The sequence below is a fragment of the Aspergillus oryzae genome, chromosome 1, assembly GCF_000184455.2.
Source record: "Aspergillus oryzae RIB40 DNA, chromosome 1".
In the NCBI taxonomy this organism is placed as follows: Eukaryota; Fungi; Ascomycota; class Eurotiomycetes; order Eurotiales; family Aspergillaceae; genus Aspergillus; species Aspergillus oryzae.
The window spans coordinates 4,799,324-4,820,857 of NC_036435.1; the positions used below are offsets into that span (position 1 = coordinate 4,799,324).

At 49.6% G+C, this 21,534-nt stretch overlaps 7 protein-coding genes across 7 annotated transcripts; 4 read left to right on the forward strand and 3 right to left on the reverse strand.

The window, feature by feature from the left end:
- Positions 1–1,830: 1,830 nt before the first annotated feature.
- AO090005000622 (uncharacterized protein) lies at positions 1,831–2,433 on the reverse strand (the record flags this gene model as incomplete). The annotated part of the gene is made up of 2 exons (XM_003189139.2): positions 1,831–2,091; positions 2,146–2,433. 2 exons carry the CDS (start codon positions 2,431–2,433, stop codon positions 1,831–1,833), a joined length of 549 nt encoding a protein of 182 aa, XP_003189187.2.
- Positions 2,434–5,294: 2,861 nt separating this feature from the next.
- Positions 5,295–10,131, forward strand: AO090005000621 (putative RNA interference and gene silencing protein (Qde2); the record flags this gene model as incomplete). The annotated part of the gene is made up of 4 exons (XM_023234020.1): positions 5,295–5,298; positions 7,233–8,303; positions 8,354–8,595; positions 8,656–10,131. 4 exons carry the CDS (start codon positions 5,295–5,297, stop codon positions 10,129–10,131), a joined length of 2,793 nt encoding a protein of 930 aa, XP_023089033.1.
- Positions 10,132–10,647: 516 nt separating this feature from the next.
- AO090005000620 (uncharacterized protein) lies at positions 10,648–12,257 on the reverse strand (the record flags this gene model as incomplete). Its single annotated transcript, XM_001817612.3, has 2 exons — positions 10,648–11,868; positions 11,949–12,257. The coding sequence occupies 2 exons, from the start codon at positions 12,255–12,257 to the stop codon at positions 10,648–10,650; spliced, it is 1,530 nt and encodes a 509-aa protein (XP_001817664.1).
- A 1,620-nt stretch (positions 12,258–13,877) lies between these two features.
- AO090005000619 (DNA-directed RNA polymerase II subunit RPB7) lies at positions 13,878–14,581 on the reverse strand (the record flags this gene model as incomplete). The annotated part of the gene is made up of 4 exons (XM_023234021.1): positions 13,878–13,887; positions 13,964–14,133; positions 14,191–14,271; positions 14,333–14,581. The coding sequence occupies 4 exons, from the start codon at positions 14,579–14,581 to the stop codon at positions 13,878–13,880; spliced, it is 510 nt and encodes a 169-aa protein (XP_023089032.1).
- An 831-nt stretch (positions 14,582–15,412) lies between these two features.
- AO090005000618 (2-hydroxy-palmitic acid dioxygenase MPO1) lies at positions 15,413–16,169 on the forward strand (the record flags this gene model as incomplete). The annotated part of the gene is made up of 4 exons (XM_001817610.3): positions 15,413–15,445; positions 15,516–15,539; positions 15,597–15,656; positions 15,717–16,169. The coding sequence occupies 4 exons, from the start codon at positions 15,413–15,415 to the stop codon at positions 16,167–16,169; spliced, it is 570 nt and encodes a 189-aa protein (XP_001817662.1).
- Positions 16,170–17,148: 979 nt separating this feature from the next.
- AO090005000617 (F1F0 ATP synthase subunit alpha) lies at positions 17,149–19,241 on the forward strand (the record flags this gene model as incomplete). The annotated part of the gene is made up of 5 exons (XM_001817609.3): positions 17,149–17,220; positions 17,398–17,567; positions 17,700–17,756; positions 17,810–17,930; positions 17,991–19,241. 5 exons carry the CDS (start codon positions 17,149–17,151, stop codon positions 19,239–19,241), a joined length of 1,671 nt encoding a protein of 556 aa, XP_001817661.1.
- A 936-nt stretch (positions 19,242–20,177) lies between these two features.
- On the forward strand, positions 20,178–21,435 carry AO090005000616 (methylenetetrahydrofolate dehydrogenase (NAD(+)); the record flags this gene model as incomplete). The annotated part of the gene is made up of 4 exons (XM_001817608.3): positions 20,178–20,374; positions 20,510–21,143; positions 21,203–21,292; positions 21,352–21,435. The coding sequence occupies 4 exons, from the start codon at positions 20,178–20,180 to the stop codon at positions 21,433–21,435; spliced, it is 1,005 nt and encodes a 334-aa protein (XP_001817660.1).
- Positions 21,436–21,534: the final 99 nt, after the last annotated feature.

Consider the following 21,534-nt stretch of genomic DNA (forward strand, 5'->3'; position numbering starts at 1 on the left):
CGATCGGAAAGATTGGCGAATGCCGAGGCACCCCGGTAGTCACGTGTGGCCGCGGAGGTTCATGGAGATTAATAATTGCCAATTCTGGGCCTTGGCTGCTCTGTACTGCTGAATAGTATGTGTCTCGCGCTGAAATGCAAATTTTTGGTATAAGTCTATGTAGATATTGTACAAAGTACAGCACAGTCTCCGCTGCATATATGATACACAAATCAACCACAGCCCGTCCCTCTGCGTGAAATCTTTCCCCACAATAAAACATCAAAATTACAAACACCGGATCTTGTCGAGTCACTCGGTGTTGTCTTCCAAACGATCCGCTCTTCTATTCGTTTGACTATAGTCAAGTCGTAATTTCCTGCCATATGGTGCCTTTCTGCTGAGAATCTCGAATGCCGCCCGTGCGCTCTCGACGTTGATGAACTCAGCGTGAGCAAAGCCTCTAAACATGCCAGTTCGACGGTCCACAGATACCCGTACGTCAATCACATTGACAATATCCCTGAAGAGTTCATTTATATCTCGATCAGTCATCTCGAATGGTAGATTACCGAGATATAACGTTCTAGAGATAGGTCTCAGGTTCCGGTGCTGGTCGATATTGTTCTGCGCAAATGCCACGATGACTCGGCGCCCCTCGTATACCCGCATGTGCATCGCGTCAATTGCACGTCTCGCGGAATCTATGGAGTCGAACTGCACATAACCGAATCTAGTACCCACCGTTAGAAAAAGCCATAATTCTTTTCACACGTGCCGATGGAAACCCGCACTCACCCTTTACTCATTCCCCTATTGTCAAAAGTAATATACACACTCTCCACAACTCCGTACTTCTCCATCTGTTTCCGTAAGTCATCCGCCGTCACATCGTAAAAAAGGTTGCCGACAAAGACTGTCTCTTTGGGGTCGGGTTCCTTGTTCAGAAGCCGGAGGCGTTTCGCGCGTTTAGATTCTTCTTCGGTAGGTTGTGGTTGTGCTTCGCTCTTTTTTGAAATGTGGTCTACAGTCTCGTTCGCAGGAGTAGAGGTACCTTCCATATACCCGACAGCGGCTTGTATTAATTGTTCATCGTTTTCGTTTGTGGTTGCTGCATCTTTGCTCGCAAGATCGGGTTGACTTGGTACATGTTGGCTGTTCCATCTACTCTGCAGCAGATGTGATGTCTGACGAGGGATAGCAATTCGAAGATTAGATGAAGTAGCCCATGTGGACCGTGGTGTCGAAAAGAGGAGCCGAGAAGCAGCGCGCCTGAAGCAATGCCTATTAAAAGTATGAGTTAGCTCATCGAATGACACGTATTTCGTCTTGCCCTTTTGTAACTCACATCTTTATATGATAGACAATCAATAAATCACAAAAACAATTTTGAAATGGGGTTTGCACATATGCCCATTCGAAGGTTTTCAGCGCAAAAACCTCTGGCTTATCGAGACCGATAGTGTCACGTGATTAACGTATCGATTTCCTCTGGCACTCCTGGGAGATCATTTGCAGTTGTGCATTTAGGAGATATCCTCTCGTACAGGGCTCACATTTTCGTGAAAGCCCTATTCATTGGATTTGGGGTTGAGCAGAGCGTAAAAGGAGCTACATATTTCATAACGAATTATATACAGTGGCGCCGGTGACCCATCATTATCTATACCAGAAACATTTTGACATAGAGACCCGGAGTATTGCGAACAGAAATGGCAACCAATAGAACCCACCAGCGTTATATTTTACACTCCAGGACTGACCAAATCTTCATGACCACATTAACGTAATTTTCCTTAGCCTCGAATAGAAGAAAGGTGAACTCTAAGACAATAAGCATCTCAGACTGGCTTAACGTGTACCCGCATTGTTCGGCGGTGAATTGTTGTTATCGTAAACGTTGGCATCAGGGTAAAATACGTTGGAAAAAGAAGGCAATGAGCGCATCTTGTCTGCAGCACTATTTTGCACCGATGCTAAACCAGCAGAGCCTAACGCATTCTGAGATTGTGGTTGTGGCTGCGGTTGTTGCTGTTGCTGCTGATCCATTGTTGGCCACCACTGGTTCGAGGCATCAAGTGCTGCATTCTGAATATAGTTATCCCAGGTGTCCTAATAATTGGTCAGTCGGGCTTCGAAAAATCGCGTTGAACAAGGTAATCATACCCAATCGAGAGGGAGCTGCATATCTGGCATTTGCCCGAACATGGCACTTAGAGGCGAGGGAGCCCCTGGTATATCTGCTGTCGCTCCAAATCCTCCCTGTGGTGGGAGTGGCGTCTCGCCCATTTTAAGGGTGCCATCGCCGAAGGCGGGGGGAGCCGAGTTCATGGGACTCATTCCACTACTGAGAAGGCCTAAGGTCATGGCGGCACTTTGCTTCTCATCCTGAGGTTCGAAGGTAGGTGCGGCGGCATTGCTGTCAGAGTAGCCCAAGTTCAATCTGGCAAGCATCACCCCGAGAGCTCCTGACGCTTTCCACGCCTCCAGGGCATCGTCACGAAGTTCATCCCAGATCTCTTTAGAGCGTTGTATTGCCGCTATCATTTCCTCGCGTCGCTCTCTTCCCCATGCGTAGGTATCGCCGGACGTGCGGCCTCCTGATTGGAATTGGTGTCCGTGGTAGAGGTCGAGAGAAACGATGGTCGCAGCAAGTAAAAAGTCTGTAGAGACGAGTGCAGTAAGCCTGTCATGTTTGTTCCGGATGCGCGTCACTGTTTCGGAGTGCAGCATTGATTGGAATCGAAGCAATTCCATGGCAGAATCAATACACGCTCTCCGCGAGTATGTAAATCGAGGATTTTCGCGCGCTCGAATGAGGTATCGTCGATGGAGAACACACTGAGCTTTGTGATACACACTCATTATCTAGAAACAGTCAGTAACCCAGAGTGTATTTATTTGCCTGAGGATAACCTACAGCACATCGTGCCATTACTATTTTCGGGGGCTCCAACTGTGACTCTTCTACAGGGCGAACAACAAGATGTTCAGGGATCAAGTCCCTCGCTCGGCGGAGTTCAGCGTCAATTTCCATAACTTGATCGTAAGATGGACTTTGTATGGAAGATGTATGTTCAATAACACGGCCAAAGGCATATGTTAAGCGACCTTTGGCTATCAAGCATGAGACCGGTGTGGGTTCGTTTGGCGGCCGTGACGGAGGAAGCTCCTTGCAGTTCTCATCAAAGTCATCGTCATACAAATTCCGTGGAAATTCTGTATCACTATCTGTGGAGCGAATCATACTGGGGAGGCCCACTTGAAATGAGAACATTAGATCGTACTGCCGCACTATTGTCCACACTCGTCGACGCATTTCACCTTGGAAAGGCGTGATATTGGGAAACATCTTTGAGTCGCGATGGTAGCCCATTCTCATAGCCAACCTAGCAATCACGCCCACAAGCACCCAAACGGACACATCTGCATCTTTTGTTTGAATCCAATCTCCATGCAGATGGAATATCAAGGACTCAATTAATGACGGGTAAGGTTTGGTATAATCAGCCAGCGTCAAACACTGCGCCATCAGGTTCCGGAAGGTGCCTGCCATATCTAAAGTCTTTCCTCGAAACTCCGGCGGTTCGTCTCCTTCTCGATGATACGACAGCATGGCCAGTCGCATAATCGCACACAGCATACCAATCCAGACTATACAGGTTTGTGAGGGGTCCTCCCAGTGTTTGTTGTACTAATGAGCAGTTAGTACCAAACATGGACACATATTGAAGGAGAAGCGTTTCTTACTTGCGCCTGGAATGTAGGTCCATGTAGAATATCTAGAGATCTGCGTGAGAATCATCCCATGAAGATGGAGAGCACATGGGTAGTAAGCTTACTGGTTGAGGGGTCATAACTGTTAAAATACCGGGCGACTAAGATATCTGTTGTATATTTGGACGGCAGCGAAGACATGATCTCCGCACGACTAGTTGTTTTCATAGCACCGAAGAGCAATGTGGACCCTGGCACGTCCGTCGGAAGCTTTGTTGCTTTCAACTTCTCCGCATGCTCCTCATACTGTTTCTTATGCGTAGTAAAGTAATTACGCACTTCGGCAATCTACAGTCAATGTTAACACGGAGGGCCTAAGCTGAACCAGATGAAAGTAACTTACATCATTGAGGACAGACGCCCAATGCGCTTCACTAAAGTAATATGATTTATTATTGTCGACCTTCATTATCCCAAATGATTTTGTGACTTGTTCTGTGTCGCTCTCCTCGGGGCCACCCGAGGTGTCTTCATCCAGATCCAGATCAGTTGTATGTTGGGTAGAACCAATACTGCTGCTGTTGCCAGAGAGCGCTGCCATAGCCGCAGCCGGGCCCGCGGCCTGTGAACCATTTGTCATCAACGACAAAACCAAGCTTTCCAGTCGGTCTATCCTATTCTGCATATCGTCTGGAGAGCTGGGAGACACTCGTTGCGGGGCGTTCTTCTTGCGTGTGCTTGCTTGGGCGTAGGTACACGAGGCAGCATCTCCTCGTTTCACGCAGTTTTCACATGGGTGAGCACGGTTACATTTGAGTCTTGGTCACGAACTGTCAGAAATTGCTCGAAAAGGTCTCAGAGAGAGGGTACGAATCTTACTTCCTATGTCGGCAGGGGCCACAGGAAAGTGGCACCCGATTTCTCTTTCGGATGACCCTGTACTGTCCTTCGGGCGAAAATGCGCTAGCGTTTGACGAGGTCGTGGATGGCGGGGTTGGAGACATGTTGATGAATGCTTTCCCGATAAAATAAACACGATGATAAACTTGGGTCGAAGTTGATTGTTTCGATCACGCACCGTTCCTAAGCGGGCTGGCGCAAGAACCACAATGTGATAGAGCGAGCTGCGAACAACACTTGGGTTTCCTATTGTCTAGGACCCCCTCCAGCGCAGAGTGTCCCTGAGCCACTCAATGGCAATCGCACTAGTAAAATCCTCCAGCCGAAAGACCACCCCCAATATCCCTCCTGAGTATGATGTAGCTCCAGAGACAAGGGACGAACGTCCAACGGTAAATCAGGTATCGCTAGGATTCCAGCGCAATTGAACCGGACGGTTGTGGGAGGTAACCGAGGTGCACGACGCTTTGCTGATGCCTTCGGTCACGTTTCAGTGGTCGAATCCTTAGCAACCCAGATCGCAAAGCGATTTAAGCCGGAGGCGATTCTGGAGGGAACTCGTCGCGGTTTTACCCAGCAAAGAGCCCACTGACGTAAAGTGCGCAAGTTTTTTTTCGGTTTTTTAATATTGGTCTAGATGGGGATTTCTGTTTCGTGATTTGGGATTCACACGAATCGCGAGCGCAACCCGAGAAGGAATGGGTGAGAACGGTCGAGAAGAGGGGCCAATTTATAGGCGACTAATCAACCTGCCGCGAAGCTTGTTGGACCAAAGACGTCGGGCGGGCAGGAGATGCTTATCAGGATCTTTCGGAGTCAGTGGAAAAGTCGCAAGAGGGTGTCTGCACAAGATTCCCTGGGTGCCTGGCGAAGGCGTTCGAATTTTTAAGAGAAAAGCGGAAGATATAACTAACACAAGAACTCCCTTCCCGTCGACACCTTAAGCTTTTGCTTAGTGAGAGAATCATATGAAACTATGTATGGTAGGCAAGAGTTATCTCCGTTATCACCCTGTCACGCGTTTGGGGTCTGCTCACTCTTCCGGAGTGGTGAGCGTTGATTGGACAATATCTTTATATAATACAGGTGGGGCGGATACAGACCGAAAGGGGAAAACAAAGACAGGCCATCTGTCTCCAGGATATAGTATTTACCATTCTTTGATTTGCTTTATGTTCTATTTTTTATTTGTATATTCTACCTAGATTTCTTGAAAATCTGGTAGGACATCGTACTACCCTATACAAGTCGTGGTAAAAGATTGGGCAGGTCCAATACGAAGCATTACCTATTAGATCAGAACCATGTTCCATATTCTAGACTTACGGAGTTGGCTGATCTAGGGCGGGCGAAGGACGATCTTATTTGCCATGCATGTTTGAATGTGGCTGAGACGGATGAGCTTTGAGTCATAAGGAGGTTAGTTTAAGCCTAGTTCCCTCAGATATTCACTATGTTTCCATGGATGCTTCGCTCAGTTGGGTACAGCTGTCAAGTGGAGCCACTGCTTCAACAAGGGAACTGTACTGTATGTATGTATGTATGTCCTTTACACTAATACTTCATACTGACATAGATACAGCCAGTTCCCCAAGCCCTAATAGTATCATAACTTGAGCAATTTTTAGAATTCAATATTGCCTTTCTTCTGTAACGTTAAACAGCGGTAATAACTCCAATTAACTACAATGAATGTAATTCTAGCCCAAACACAAACGACCTTCATAGGGGAGCAAACGAAGCATCATTTACCCAGAGAGGTACTGCTGGAAAATACCCATCCATTACTGGCGATGTACAGCTCCTTTGGCGCTTCTGACTGGATCAACAATGGCAGCCAGAATGACCACCCAACAATCATTTCCCAAACAATAATCATTCCCAATCAGTACTGCCCCTCTTCTCTGGAGATTACTTCATTGTCATTGGAACGCGACCTGCGCCCGCGAATGGGCAGCCATGATACTAGTGCCATCCATGCAAAGCGGCAACAGCCTTCTTAGTGAATAGACAACCTGTTGTCACATTACAGACAGGGCTACTACGCTCTGCAGCTTGATGTAGGGGCATAAGACGTACTAAAACCCCCCCAAGAGCGCTCATCCACCAACTTTAATCCCCAATTTCACTCGCTCCTACCAACCCGCTAGTAGCTACCTTATTTTTTTTTTTTTTTTTTCACTCGGATGAGGCCCGTCTGTTTCTATACACCTCACTGGTCGACGTAAAGTGATAATGTCCTCCCAAAGAGGGAATACCCCACGGGGGCGGGGCAGAGGAGGCGATCGTGGCAGAGGACAAGGCGACAGAGGTGCCAGCCGTGGCGGTCGCGGAGGCGGTCGTGGATCCACCACGGAGCTACCCATTCGTCAGGGTCCGCCTGGAGGAGATTTCAGAGGTCGTGGTCGTGGAGCAGATCGAGGCCGTGGTGGAAGTCGGGGACGCGGAGGGGATAGAGGACGAGGATCGTTTAGAGGGCGTGATCAAGGCCCCAGGATATACACGTAGGTACCTGTCATCCTCTTTGCTTTAGCAAAAATGCATACTAACAGTGGCTCTCTTTTGTAGGAGTCCAGGAGGGCAGGTTCCTCCTCCAAGTACTCAGGTTACAAAGACTGAGGATACCTTGGCCGCAGCTCTAACAGCGAGGGAAAACAAGCCAACTGAGTACCCTCAGCGACCCGGTTATGGTACTCGAGGTCAGCCAGTGATGCTGTATGCCAATTATCTTAACTTGAAGTCGGCTGGCGCACAATTGTTTCGCTACCGTGTTGAGATCTCGCCTGATCCAGCGACCAGGAAGCCCCCAGCAGGCAAGAAAGCCCAGCAGATCATTAAACTTCTGATCGAGCAGCATTTCTCCGAGTTGGGTAAGAATATTGTTACAGATTACAAGTCTACTTTGATCACCAACCTCGAGATTCTCGATAATGAGGAAATATATCAGTACGATGTTCGTTATCGTGGCGAGTATGATGACGAGTATTCCGAGGACGCAAAGGTCTACCGAGTTACGTGCCAGTTCACAGGAAGACTCAACCCTGCTGAGCTTCTAGCTTACTTAACCTCGACCAACCCCGATGACCAGTTTGGCTCTAAGACGGAAGTGCTTCAAGCGATGAACATCATTCTAGGAAACCACCCGAAAATACAGGATTGGATTGCCTCCGTTGGTGCGAACAAGCATTATGCTATACGTGGGGACTTGTGCGAGAAATGGGACCTCGGTGCTGGTCTTGAAGCCCTTCGGGGATTTTTCATCAGTGTTCGTACAGCTACTTCTCGCCTTTTGCTCAACGTCCAAGTCAAGTACATTGCCTGTTACCAGGAAGGACCGCTGGCCCATGTGATAAAAGAGTATCAACCACGACACCGGGACGTCAACGCCCTCCGGAGGTTTTTGGTGAAGTTGAGAGTCAGAGTAACACATATTCAGAGGAAGAACAAACGGGGAGATGTCGTGCCCAGAATAAAAGCGATCGCCGGTTTGGCAACCACCAATGATGGTGCGTCGCAGGCAAACCCCCCAAGGGTGCCCAGACATGGTGCGGGACCCAAGGAAGTAGAATTCTTCTTAGAAGCTCCTGGCCAGCAACCCTCCCAGAGCGCATCCAGCGGTGCCAAAGGCAAGAAGGGCAAGAAACCCGCGAAGGCAGGCCCTGCACAGGCCGGCGCATACATCAGCGTGGCCGACTTCTTTCGCCAGAGTAGGTGCTTCTTGCTGATGTACCAAGAGTTTAGAGCTAACAGACTGCAGATTACGGTACAAATACAGATCCTAACATGCCTGTGATCAATGTCGGAACAACAGAGAACCCAAGCTACTTGCCTGTCGAAGTGTGTGAGGTTGTGCCGGGTCAGCCTGCAAAGGCAAAGCTCTCCCCAAACCAGACTAGAAACATGCTGAACTTTGCCGTCCGCGCTCCCCCGCAGAATGCTGCATCTATAGTCACGACAGGTACTCAGCTGCTTGGTCTCTCTCCTCAGAGTCCTACTCTTGTAAGCGCTTCGAGTGATACTTAGCCTACCACCAGTACGGCCGCTAATTGATCTGCCTAGGAGAACTTCGGCATACAGCCAGACTGTAACCTCATTACTGTCCCAGGCCGGGTGCTCCCAGCACCGAATGTCTACTACAAGGATGCGTCAAAGCGGTCACAAAAATCAGTGACAGTGAAACCGCAGTTTGGCAGCTGGAACATGAGATCGATTAGGTTTTCGACGTCGACCAACCTCCCAGTCTGGACTTGGCTTGTGATAAACGCCGATGGCTCCAAACCACCCTTCGCTCGCCAGGAGGACTTCGACAATGTTCTGGGAGGATTCACAGCCAAACTAAACGAGATGGGCGTTGCAGCACAGCGAGCCCTCAGAGGTGAAACCATAAGTGTTAACAAAGACAATTATGAGGCCGGAATCACGGCAGCAGTTGGGCGACTCATGAACAAGAAGCCCTCCTTGATCCTCTCGGTCCTGCCATTCAGCGATGCGGATTATTATAACTGCATCAAGAGAGCATGCGACTTGACGTACGGCGTGCGGAACATCAACGTCCTAGCTGACAAATTCCGGGACGCAAACCCCCAGTACTTTGCGAATGTCGGACTAAAGGTCAACCTGAAACTAGGCGGTGCCAACCAACTCCTAGATGCAAAAGAACTAGGCCTCATCGGACAGAACAAAACAATGCTCGTCGGCATGGACGTCACCCACCCTTCCCCCGGGTCATCTGCGAACGCCCCCAGTGTCGCAGGCATGGTCGCCTCCGTCGACTCTACTCTAAGCCAGTGGCCCGCAGAAATCAGAGTACAGAGATCGCGCGAGGAAATGATCCAAGACCTGAGTGACATGCTGAAAGCCCACCTCAAGCGCTGGGCCCGCTCCCACAGCAAAGCCTACCCTGAGAACATCATCGTGTACAGGGACGGCGTATCAGAAGGCCAGTACGAATTAGTCGTCCAAAAGGAGCTCCCGCTCCTCAAGAACGCCTGTAGGGAGACATACCCAGCGAGCTTAACAAAGCAAGGCCTCCCGCACATCTCCATCGCCATTGTCGGCAAACGCCACAACACCCGCTTCTACCCAACCAAGGAAGGAGACGCCGACCGCTCGGGCAACCCCAGCAACGGCACCATCGTCGACCGCGGCGTCACCGAGGCCCGCAACTGGGACTTCTACCTCCAGGCTCACACGGCGCTGAAGGGCACCGCTCGTCCCGCCCACTACTTCACGGTCTGGGATGAGATCTTCTGCCGACAGCAACCTAGGCCCCCGTACCAGAACTCCGCGGATGTCTTAGAGGCTCTAACACATCATATGTGCTATCTATTCGGTAGAGCTACCAAGGCTGTCAGCATCTGTCCGCCGGCGTACTATGCGGATCTGGTCTGTACTCGGGCGCGTTGCTACCTCAGTAGCGCCTTTGAACCTTCCCTGGCTGGAAGCGTGGCCACGGGTAGTGGGCCGGGCCTAAAGGTCGAAAATGCGGATGTGCGGATCCATCCTAATGTTCAGGACACCATGTTCTACATATAGTTCGGTGTGGTTGAATCAACTGCAAATAATGACCATATACTACTGTGAGCGGTTGGAATGATTAGACTGCATTGGAAGTGATGTTAGAACCGCAGAATTTGGATATCTTTGTTTCGGGCTTACATCCATATGACATGTTATCCTTTGTTGAATATATGAGCGTGTAATCAGATTGATAGCGTTAACGTCTCATTATCGAATCTATCTTTATGAATCGTAAACAATCCAGATTGTCATACTGAGTAACATATCAAGCTAAGCGGGACACAACAGAAGGTGGTAAGAAAGTAGTTAAGAAAGATACAAGAAATGAATACAAGTATTGTTCGAACAAAATACACAATTTAGAAGTAAAAGTCTTCCATGGGTCCAAGTCGCATTGGGCAAGGTTGTCACCATGATGACGGCTTGAACTGTGATGAATATGGTCTGCTCAATGAGGTCATTCGGTACTGTCGTCAAGGGGTTCGGGGGTCGGGGTTCACGGTTCTGAGGACCAGTTTCTTGTTAATCGCTTCACTCATCACCAAGACTCCAGCTTCTCTCGTTGACACTTCGCAATTGGCGGCGCTGTGGAGGAGGACGAACGGCTTTGCTCGGCTGAGGAGATTGATCATAGGATTCCCATGACGGCTCCAACATTTTGACGGCCCGCTGTCGGTCCGCCGCGATGGGCTTCTTGTTCTCGTCGGCCTTGCTTTTCGCTGGCGATTCATCTGTGATGGTCCAGTGAGTCTCGAGGTCCTTATTGCGGGTTGGGCCTTTCTGGGCTACGGACAGGGGCAGCTTATCCTTGGACGACGGCTTGCTCTCGGCGGGCTCGTCTTCATCGGCGAACAGATGGTTCTTGTAAAGGCTGAGACCCTTGTTCTGGAACGAACTGATGATCCGGCCTGAACCCTGATCGCCGGTATCATCTGTCAATTGGAAGTGGGTTTCCGCATCGCGGCGGGGTTGGACGCGAGGCTTGGCTGGGGGTGTCTGTGGCTCCTCGTCGCTGATACCGAAACTACGAAGCTCTTGGCCCCGGAGCTGGCGTGTAGGTTTCTCGGGAGTCGTGAAGTCTTCGAATTTCCATTGAGCTCCCTTGCCCTGGCTCGACACCGGACGCGACACCTTGGGTTTGATCTCACGCTCACTGTTGTCGGCGCCCAGCTCAAAATGATCGAAGCGCTTGGGGTGAGCCCTGTAAGCGATCTGCTGGGGCTTGTCTTTGGTAGCGACGGTCTCATCATCATCAAAGATGCGTGAAGCCCGGTAGTTCTTACCCGCACCGACCTTGGGAGCGACGGGCGTGGCCCTGGAAGGGGATGGTTCAGGAATTTCGAGATCATCATGATTTCCAAAGAGCTCTGCCAGATCGCGCTGGGGAGGCTTAGCGGATGCCGGGGCACGAGGGGCACGCACGGGTTCCGCTCGGTCCTTGCCGGGAGAGAGAAGTTCCTCCAGAGACTCTGCCGCGTAGGGGTCCTTGATGCGTCTCTTAGGAGAGACGACTTTGTTGTGTGCGTCGCCATTCTCTTCGGGCTTGTTCGCGGGCACAGGCGCTGGGGCATCATCCGCCGGGGCGGAGGAGGCGGCGGCCTTGATCAATCTAGTCTGATCTTTCGCATCACGGATGGGCCAACCGCGACTGCGCGAGCCGATCACCTCGACCTGTTTCAAAAGCGACGCCTGGTCCCAATAGACTTTGACCTGTTGAATCTGGTTCTGAGAGTTGAAACGAACGATGTGAACCTGATAATAACACAATCAACCAATTAGATGACGAGTCTTCGGGTCGTCAGATTGCGACAAAGTAACAATGGAAGACATACCGTGGGGAAGGTCGCAATGCGGTCAGACAAGAAGTTATCGTCCAGCGCGGGGAGATACGGTCCGCCGCCAGAGACAAATTCCACTGTAGTGTCCACGTCTAGAGACAGGGAGTTCAAGCCCTCGACCGTATCAATCACCTGCTGGGACTTTCTTTTGAGGACATGATCCTGTCTAGCGAGGTGCTTGACCACGGCCTCAGCGCCATCGACCCTGGTGGTCGTTGTGATATAGATCAGCGTAACATCGGAAGCCAGGGAAGCAGACCTGGGGTCAGAAAGGAATTTCTGGTACACGTCTTGGAGAGACATGATCGCTGTGATTTGGATCAAAAGGTCAAACGAGCGTCAATGGTAAGGTAACCAGCTGAGAATGAGGAGACTCAGGGGGAGTGATCCAATTGGAGAAAGAATGGTGGTTCCTGGGAGGGTCGGTTGTCGCAAAGGAAGGGGATCGCGAACCACACTTGCTGCCTACGGCTCACAACAACAACAACAACAACATCAACAGGAATGGAAACAAAGAATTGCAATAGCTGGGGAATTTAGTTAATTTCGGAATGTTAAATTGGAGTGGTGGAAATGAGTGGTTTTTAATTTAGAAGGCCTGGGGTGGCCTCTTTCATTATTTACCAGGTGGTTATTATTAGATCTCGATGTATGTACGTATTCACTATCATTGACGGGTTCTTTTCCCTTCTGAATGCAACCACTCAATACATTGGAGGCGTTGGATTTACATGACTACTTCTCCGCCTCCCCAATGACATTCACTCCTCCAGCGAGTGGAGGATGTGGCCCTTCCTCGAGGTCCAGTTTAGACAGGACAATCGTAATAAACAAGCAGTTGCTTGACTCGGGGAAATTCAACGCACAGAAGACGCACCAGTGTTTCACCATCCTCCAATCGGGTTTAGGGGAAACCCTCGGCGGTGTCTCTCTGGCAACTCAATGATACATCCCATACCGAAACGTACGGAGTATACTTCAATAGTACATGGTGAAACACAGAGGCACTTGTAAAATACCTAGGGCTACAGATTCGACAGAGGGACATTCTATACAGCTTACGAAGTACATTCGAGACTTCTCTAAATAAACGAACGGATTTGTATTGTGTGGAAATGACCATTTGCAGGTACTCCGAGGTCCAGTCCACTCACGTATATATATTCCTCCTCGGGTATCAGAGACTTTCATAGCAAATAAGCTCCATAAAAAACCCATCAAGCTAACACTTTCCGTACTACTAAACTCTATCCGAATAGAAAAAGATTGGGATATTGCCCAGGTACCATTGATCCAAACGTTACAAACCTGGTCAACTAGAGCGAGAGTCCAAGAGTGCATATATGTTAACGTCCGACGAACAGATACTGTGTCCATCTCCTTCTCTATGCTACAGCATTGGGTGCACCATAGTCAAAACAAATACCTGGCCAAACATTTTCGAGTCTCGTATGTGATGGTTACTTGTTTATAGGAGATGCCTTGAGGGCAGTATAGTACACTTCACATAAATCTGTCTTCTTGCTTTTTCATATACTTACATGTTACTGACGCCTCGCATGCTTTGTCCGAGACTGGCACACACCTCCCATGACAGCATATCTACGGAGGTTTGCGATGTCCCCGTACTCTATTTCAGCTCGCCAACCAGGCTGCACCGCCTAGTTTTTGTGTCTGCTGACCAGCAGCGCTCTTCATCATCGCGGGCCGTGAGATTGTCTTCTCATATGAGAACGAACATATAACAAGCTGGAGACACTGACTAGGTGTCCTTTGATCAAGCCATGATCGGGACACTTGTCCCGTTCCCGCAATATTCTTGTATGATGGTAGAAAAAGCAATAGAATCTTCTCAAGCGCTGGCTGGCGGTAGTATTGGTATAATCATTAGATGGGATAAAGGTATCTTCTCGTCGAAAATTTTTACAGTGGTCTATAATAAGCAACGCGCATTAGTGATCCTCTCTGAGCAGAAAACGAACGAAGAGCGAGGGTTGAAAGCCACATACCCTAAGTAGTCTTCTTTAATGGTTCCAATAGCATTGATTGCGGCGACATCTGGCTTGACACCAAGAATCTTAAGCCGTAGACTTGTCCCTTTCTCAATGACCTGGTCCGCGTGATCTGTGTATTGAGGAGGCACTGTATTTGGTTCCCACTTGATGTCGGAAGGAATGTTCTTGCTAAAGGTTAGTCCCCATATATAATGTTTCCAGGCCCTATTTGACAAACTCACTTTGCGCGCAATGAAAACTGATAGCGGACCCGCCAATGTGAAGATTCCGGTGGGCTTAACAGACGTAACGATGGCATCGACCTACGAGTGCACTGTTAGAATTGGAAGCCAGAATTGGGTGCTTGCGCCCTCCATGACATACGGTCTCTCCACGGAACGGCTTCCAAATAATAGCTCGGTATTTAATTGTGTACTCGGCTTGCCCGCTGCTAGGTAGAACCCGACCTTCTCCAATATCTACCATGTCCATCACACAAATCACGAAGTGATCTCCCGTACACCGTCCTTCCTCCTCCTCGTTTAGCCGGTTTATAAGATATTCTCGCACATTAGGCCCAAAATAGGACGGATGCAACGTGATGACCTTGGTCTCTTCCTTGAGGAAAAACATGGCGCTGAAACTTAAACCCACGTGAGAAACGGAGAAAGGGAAGAACTGGCAAGGAAATCAGGATACTAGGCCAAAGGCTTGTTCCGATGTGTTCAACTTCAATAATTGGCGGGTGGGGTGGGATAGGTGCTCCTGAAGGTAGATCAGGTGTTCGCAAGAAATCGTTAAAAGAGTCTGAAGCAGGCAGGCGAAGGAAAAACCGTAGCGAGTGCGACAGCGTTTCAGTTATATGGTTGTCAAAGCTTGCGATCGAACGTCAATGACAGAATATCAGCAGCTCATGACAACAATAGCAACGGAAACCTTGCCCCCGACCGAGATGGGTCGACGAAAGAGTGCGAGTCTGGAGTATTAAGAAGGCCGAAGTAATAAAAATAACGAAATCTACCTCCAGATGAAGGCGGGCGTGAGCGCTGATAATGAAGAATCTCTAGTCAAGCAATCATGACACGGCTCTAGCAATAGCTGCGTGGAGTCACCTGATCTGGCCGGGTCCCTCAGAACATCAAAAATACATAAATACCATACACCGGGCATAACTTCCACAGACCCTGCTCCATAAAGCGACAATGGCATGACAATACATTGTAACGGCCCCCGTATCCTCGGCATTCGACTCCCCAGCACATGACGTCTGTCTAGGAATACTTTAGGAGACTTACTACGAGTAGCGCATGCGAAAATGTCTGATTCTCCACCTCTTGGCTGGCCTGATCAGGCATAATCCTTATCCAGTCTAACTGGCAGAAAAAGGGTCTCCTGCATGGTTACCTTCGAGCATCGACAATTTCATTTCTTGGAGACGACAAACCATCAGGTCTGATTACCAATATGGCTCTGAATCTGGAGAAGCAGCTCCTTTTCGTGAGTGCTCTTATCTGCACATGATGCATTATTATATGCTTGATGATTGGACCATAGCTTACGTTCTCAGTATGGAGCCTACCATAACAACCCAGTACTTTGCCCTCTATTTTTACCCCATATGCGACTCTGATCGCTCATCGTTCTCCAGGTAAACGTCGCAATTCATATTACATGTGTGCCGATACTTCTATTTACTGGAATTGCCCTGGTATGCTTTCTTCCCCTTACTTCCGGCAAATCGTAGTGCTTACCATACGTGATGGATCAGGCATCGAATTCTCCTGCCCTCTTCAACCTGCCTGATGTCCTTCGTTTCGAGCACCTGCCCCCCAACCTCGGTACCATTGGCGCGTTAATATATTCAACATTCTATATTCTACTGGAGCCAGTTGCTGGGGCCCTGATCGCACCGATTATCATTGGCGGCGCGGCGTTCGCAAACCATCTCTTGACCACTCATGGCACGGATATGAACTACTGGTTTGGTGGAATTCATGTTGTGTCCTGGTTGCTCCAGTTCGTCGGTCACGGTGCATTCGAACGCAGGGCACCGGCTTTGCTGGACAACCTGGTCCAGGCGCTCCTTCTTGCTCCGCTTTTTGTTTGGATGGAGATCCTCTTCTTCTTCGGCTATCGCCCAGAACTGAAGGCGAGATACGACCAGAGCGTCCAGAAAGAGGTTGCTGCCTTTAAGGAGAAGAAGAACAACGCAGGCAAATAAACTAGCCACACTGGATTCTGAGAGGACTACGGAGCTCTAAGCTTCTAATAAGTAGTTGGGTAATAATAGCTGACTTCGAGATGGCATTGATATTAACTGAAATTGATTACAGCCGGTCGCTGCGGTGGGATACCTGGAATTATTGCAGATGAGTGGAAATTGCCTCACAAGACAGGCTGTCTAATATTGTTATTTTGGGATAAAGAGCAGGAAAACGTCTTCCAAATTTAGCGGTTATGTTGGTTCAGGTTACAGGTACAGACGTTTGTACGGGAAGCTCCGAGCCGGTGAATGTTTTGAAGCGGTGTACAGATTGTTTGGGGGAAGGAGAGGAAAGGAAAATTACTGGTTTAAACAAGGACGTGAAAGGCGAAAATTGGATCCTCCAGATTTCAGAGAGATCCAACAATTTCCTAGAATAGTAGTTAATGGCGGATCCATATGTTGTTGGCAGGGTCGTCGTGCAGGCGGTTGCTGTGACGAAAATGAGCGGGAATGAGTAAGCTGGACTCAGTTATCCGCAGATCCGAGAAAAATACCAGCGAAAATTGAGACGGCCAGGTGGCCCGCAGGAAAACGTCGGGTACCCGGAAATCGCCAAAATTAATCACCAACGCCAACAACAAGGGCAGAAATAGAAGAGGATGGAAGGCATAATTATATAGACCCTTAGACTTCAAGCAAAGCAAAAATAATAATTTTATATCGAATCGTTCCGAGTCTACGGGCGTAAGATCGATACGTCAAAGCAGCGATGTTTTCTTGGGGCGGGTGGGTGTCCCGTGAACGCACTAGGGCGGCTTCGGAGGTTGCTGAGGCTCGGCAAACTGGGTTTAGTGGCAGTCCTGAGAATCCTCCCAACCCCGACGACAAAGCTCTCCTTCCATCCATCCACAATCCTCTCTCCTCTTCCACCTCCCCCCAATTACATCTCTTCTTCAGAGAAACCACTCTCCCACTCCTCTGAACCCCATTCACAATGTTCAGAAACGCTTTGCGGCAGTCCAGCCGCACCGTTGCGGCTGCCACTGCTACTGGCAGGATCGCTTCGGTGAGTCCTATCCCTACCTACATCGACGACATCGCTTCAATTTCGCCTATGCCATCTCAAAAGTCATCTCAAAGTGACTGTTAAGCACATGGCCTTGGATCGCAATACATTTCACCTCGTTTTGACGCGTTGTGGTCGACGTGTTCTGTTGTTAACAAATTTTGCTTCTCCCTTTAGGTCCGCGCGGCTGCTCCCGGCCCCGTCTCTGCTGCTGCTAAGCAGGTCCGTACCTACGCCGCTGAGGCCAAGGCTTCCCCCACCGAGGTCTCTTCTATCCTTGAGCAGAGAATCCGTGGTGTTCAGGAGGAGGCTGGTCTTGCCGAGACTGGACGTGTCCTTTCCGTCGGGTATGTGGTCAATTCGTCTGAAATGAAAATTCTGGATTCAGCAACAACGCCATCGAAAATCATCGAAAACATCAAAATAATCAACAGCACGAATATCTAGAATACAAATGACTGATTCGATTTATCCAACAGTGACGGTATCGCTCGTGTCCACGGCATGACCAATGTCCAGGCTGAGGAGCTGGTCGAGTAAGTAGATGTGACATCCAGGTTTGCACCCAACATTGACTAATGATGATCAGGTTCGCCTCTGGCGTCAAGGGCATGTGCATGAACCTGGAAGCCGGCCAGGTCGGTGTTGTGCTTTTCGGTTCCGACCGTCTCGTCAAGGAGGGTGAGACCGTCAAGCGTACCGGAGAGATTGTGAGTAGTCTTTGATGTTAAATGGTGAGAAATGGAAAATATACTTACAGAACTCACCAGGTTGATGTCCCCGTCGGTCCTGAGCTTCTCGGCCGTGTCGTCGACGCTCTGGGTAACCCAATCGACGGCAAGGGCCCCCTCAACACCAAGGCCAAGAGCCGTGCTCAGCTCAAGGCCCCTGGTATCCTGCCCCGTCGTTCCGTCAACCAGCCCGTCCAGACTGGTTTGAAGTGTGTCGACTCCATGGTTCCTATTGGCCGTGGTCAGCGTGAGTTGATCATTGGTGACCGTCAGACTGGTAAGACCGCTGTCGCCCTTGATGCCATGCTGAACCAGAAGCGTTGGAACAACACTTCCGACGAGAGCAAGAAGCTCTACTGTATCTACGTTGCTGTCGGTCAGAAGCGTTCCACCGTTGCTCAGCTCGTCAAGACCCTTGAGGAGAACGATGCCATGAAGTACTCCATTGTCGTTGCTGCTACTGCTTCCGAGGCTGCTCCTCTGCAGTACCTTGCTCCCTTCACTGGTTGTGCCATGGGTGAGTGGTTCCGTGACAACGGCCGCCACGCCGTCATCATCTACGATGACCTTTCCAAGCAGGCCGTCGCCTACCGTCAGATGTCTCTGCTGCTCCGTCGTCCCCCCGGTCGTGAGGCCTACCCTGGTGACGTTTTCTACCTGCACTCCCGTCTCCTTGAGCGTGCCGCCAAGATGAACGACACCCACGGTGGTGGTTCCCTCACTGCTCTCCCCGTCATTGAGACCCAGGGTGGTGATGTGTCTGCCTATATTCCTACCAACGTCATTTCCATTACCGACGGCCAGATCTTCCTGGAGTCCGAACTTTTCTACAAGGGTATCCGTCCTGCCATTAACGTCGGTCTTTCCGTCTCTCGTGTCGGCTCTGCTGCCCAGGTCAAGGCCATGAAGCAGGTCGCTGGTTCCCTGAAGCTGTTCTTGGCTCAGTACCGTGAGGTTGCTGCCTTCGCTCAGTTCGGTTCCGATCTTGATGCCGCCACCAAGCAGACTCTCAACCGTGGTGAGCGTCTCACTGAGCTGCTCAAGCAGAAGCAGTACTCCCCTATGTCCGTTTCCGACATGGTCCCTCTCATCTTCGCTGGTGTCAACGGTCACCTCGACAACATCCCCGTCGCAAAGATCCTCCAGTGGGAGTCTGACTTCCTTGCTCACCTCAAGAGCAACAACCCTGAGATCCAGGAGGCCATCGAGAAGGAGGGCCAGGTCAGCAAGGAGACCGAGGCTTCCCTCAAGGAGATCATCCAGAGCTTCAACAAGTCTTTCAACGCATAGGTGAGCAAAAGGCAACTGGGTGATTAGCCAACCGTGTATTGTTTGTTTCCTGACTCTATGTGTATAGACAAGATTAGCTTGTACAATTTGAGACCACAGTTTTCTTTTCTTTCCACCGAAGCCTCGGGTTGGTCGAGAAACAGTGAGGGTGTATTATGGCAGTCCTTTATGTGTAACAGCCTGGCCGATAAGTAGCTACAAGGGAGGACAGAATAATTGTGGGGGTAAAAAACTCAAAGCTACGAATTAATATCCTGTACGTTTAGATCCTTTCGCGCACCGGGGGAACGAGATACGAAAGGTCGACTGGATGCGTTTCATACCCTTTGGCGCATCATTGATATTCTCTTTCAATCCATGTTTCCATCCCCCTCCATGTATGCAGCCTAAATATGATTTCCTTTGTTTGTCCATTGTCTCCGGTGAAATTGCTAGTTCGTAGAGCTCTCTGCGTGAGAGATTATGAAATTGTCCAAGGCTAGACGTATATTGAAGTCTGCTTAGTTCGTTTCTCAGTTGAACCTAGGGAACTATTCTATAGGTAGCGTTGCCGATTATTTTCTCCCCACATATATCGCCTTGCTAACGTGTACCGGCATACTCCGGAGTATAAGGTAGGAACGAGTACCGGGGACCCATGTGCGCACGGCACGACGGCAATATTTGGACAACGTGCATGCTCTTCTACTTCGAATTTCCTGTGATCCACAGCTACTAAATGCCAAATAAAATTAGGCTCATACAGGATCAGGAGGGGCTGTCGTCTACCTCTTCATCCATGGTGACTCAGTGGGCCGAAAGCGGCCTTCTTTATCGATAAGCGAGCAGTCTTTTCCGTACCAAAAATTTCTCCATACCCCTCCGCAAAAGTCCACTTGATGCATAGTATTGACAACATTCTCGACCTGTTCAATAGCCAATTTCATTGTTGCGCAAATGCCTACTTCTTCCGACGCAGCGCCGGCCACCTGCAAGGTCGTGCTCTCTAAAAATGTCGTTTCTAGCCTCCTTTCTGAGGTTCAGGAAGGAGTGAAGACGCTGGAGAAGCCCCCTCACCTGGTGGGATTCTTGGCCAACAATGATCCTGCGGCACTTATGTATGCCCAGTGGACTGAAAAGACCTGCGAAGAAAAGTGAGCATTCTTTCGTACTTACCCCTTTTCGGGGGTTGTGCTTTTGGAGCAATCTGCGATTTCGGAGCCCCTGGAGGCAACATGTTGGAGTCACGCTTCGTAGCTAACGTAGTCCTCTTTTCCTGCAATATACAGTGGCTTCCGCTATTCTCTCCGTCAAGTCGATCGCGAAGAGCTCGAGGAGGCTATCCTGGCTGCCAATGTCGACTCGGATGTTGACGGCATCATTGTATACTACCCCATCTTCAACAACCGGCAAGACCAGTACTTGCAGCAGCTCGTCGATGTATCCAAGGATGTAGAGGGTCTAAGCCATCGCTACATCTTCAACATGTACCAGAACATCCGATTCCTCGACCCAGAGACCAAGCGACAGAAATGTATTCTCCCTTGCACACCCCTCGCCATTATCAAGATTCTCGAGTACCTCAAAGTCTACAATACGATTTTGCCCTATGGCAACCGTCTTTTTGGACACACTATCTGTGTAGTGAACCGGTCGGAGGTTGTCGGTCGGCCGCTGGCGGCTTTGCTGGCTAACGATGGAGCCTGCGTCTACAGTGTGGATGTGACTGGTATCCAAAAGTTCACTAGAGGTGAAGGTATCAAAAAGCGGAGACACGAAGTCCACGACTTGGAAGGCAAGACACTGAAGGATGTGGTGCCTTTGTGTGATGTCGTCATCTCTGGTGTTCCCGGGGACAAGTACAAGTTCGATACCAGCCTCCTCAGAGAGGGTGCTGTGTGTCTTAACTTCTCCAGTGAGAAGGTAAGGAGTTGTCCTTGACAAAGTTTCTTATGGTGCAGTGACTAATACCATTACCTTAGAACTTCGGACCGGAAGTCAAGGAGAAAGCCTCTATCTTTATGCCTTCCACTGGAAAGGTGACAATCGCCGTTCTCCTCAGAAACTTACTAGTGAGTGATGTGATCCTTGTATTCCTCCGAAGCATCATCGAGTTGACCATTTGCCACAGAGACTCATACAGAACCGGAGAGTGGATGACGTGAAGCCTGCTGAAGCCACCGAGCGCCCAGGCACTCTGGAAGCTGCCACCTAGTAATCAATGATGCTTGTTCAAAAAATTGGGACGAGAGATGATGTCACTCAGCATTCGTTCGGGTTATAAAACTTTTTTTGCTTATTATCGTTCCTATCG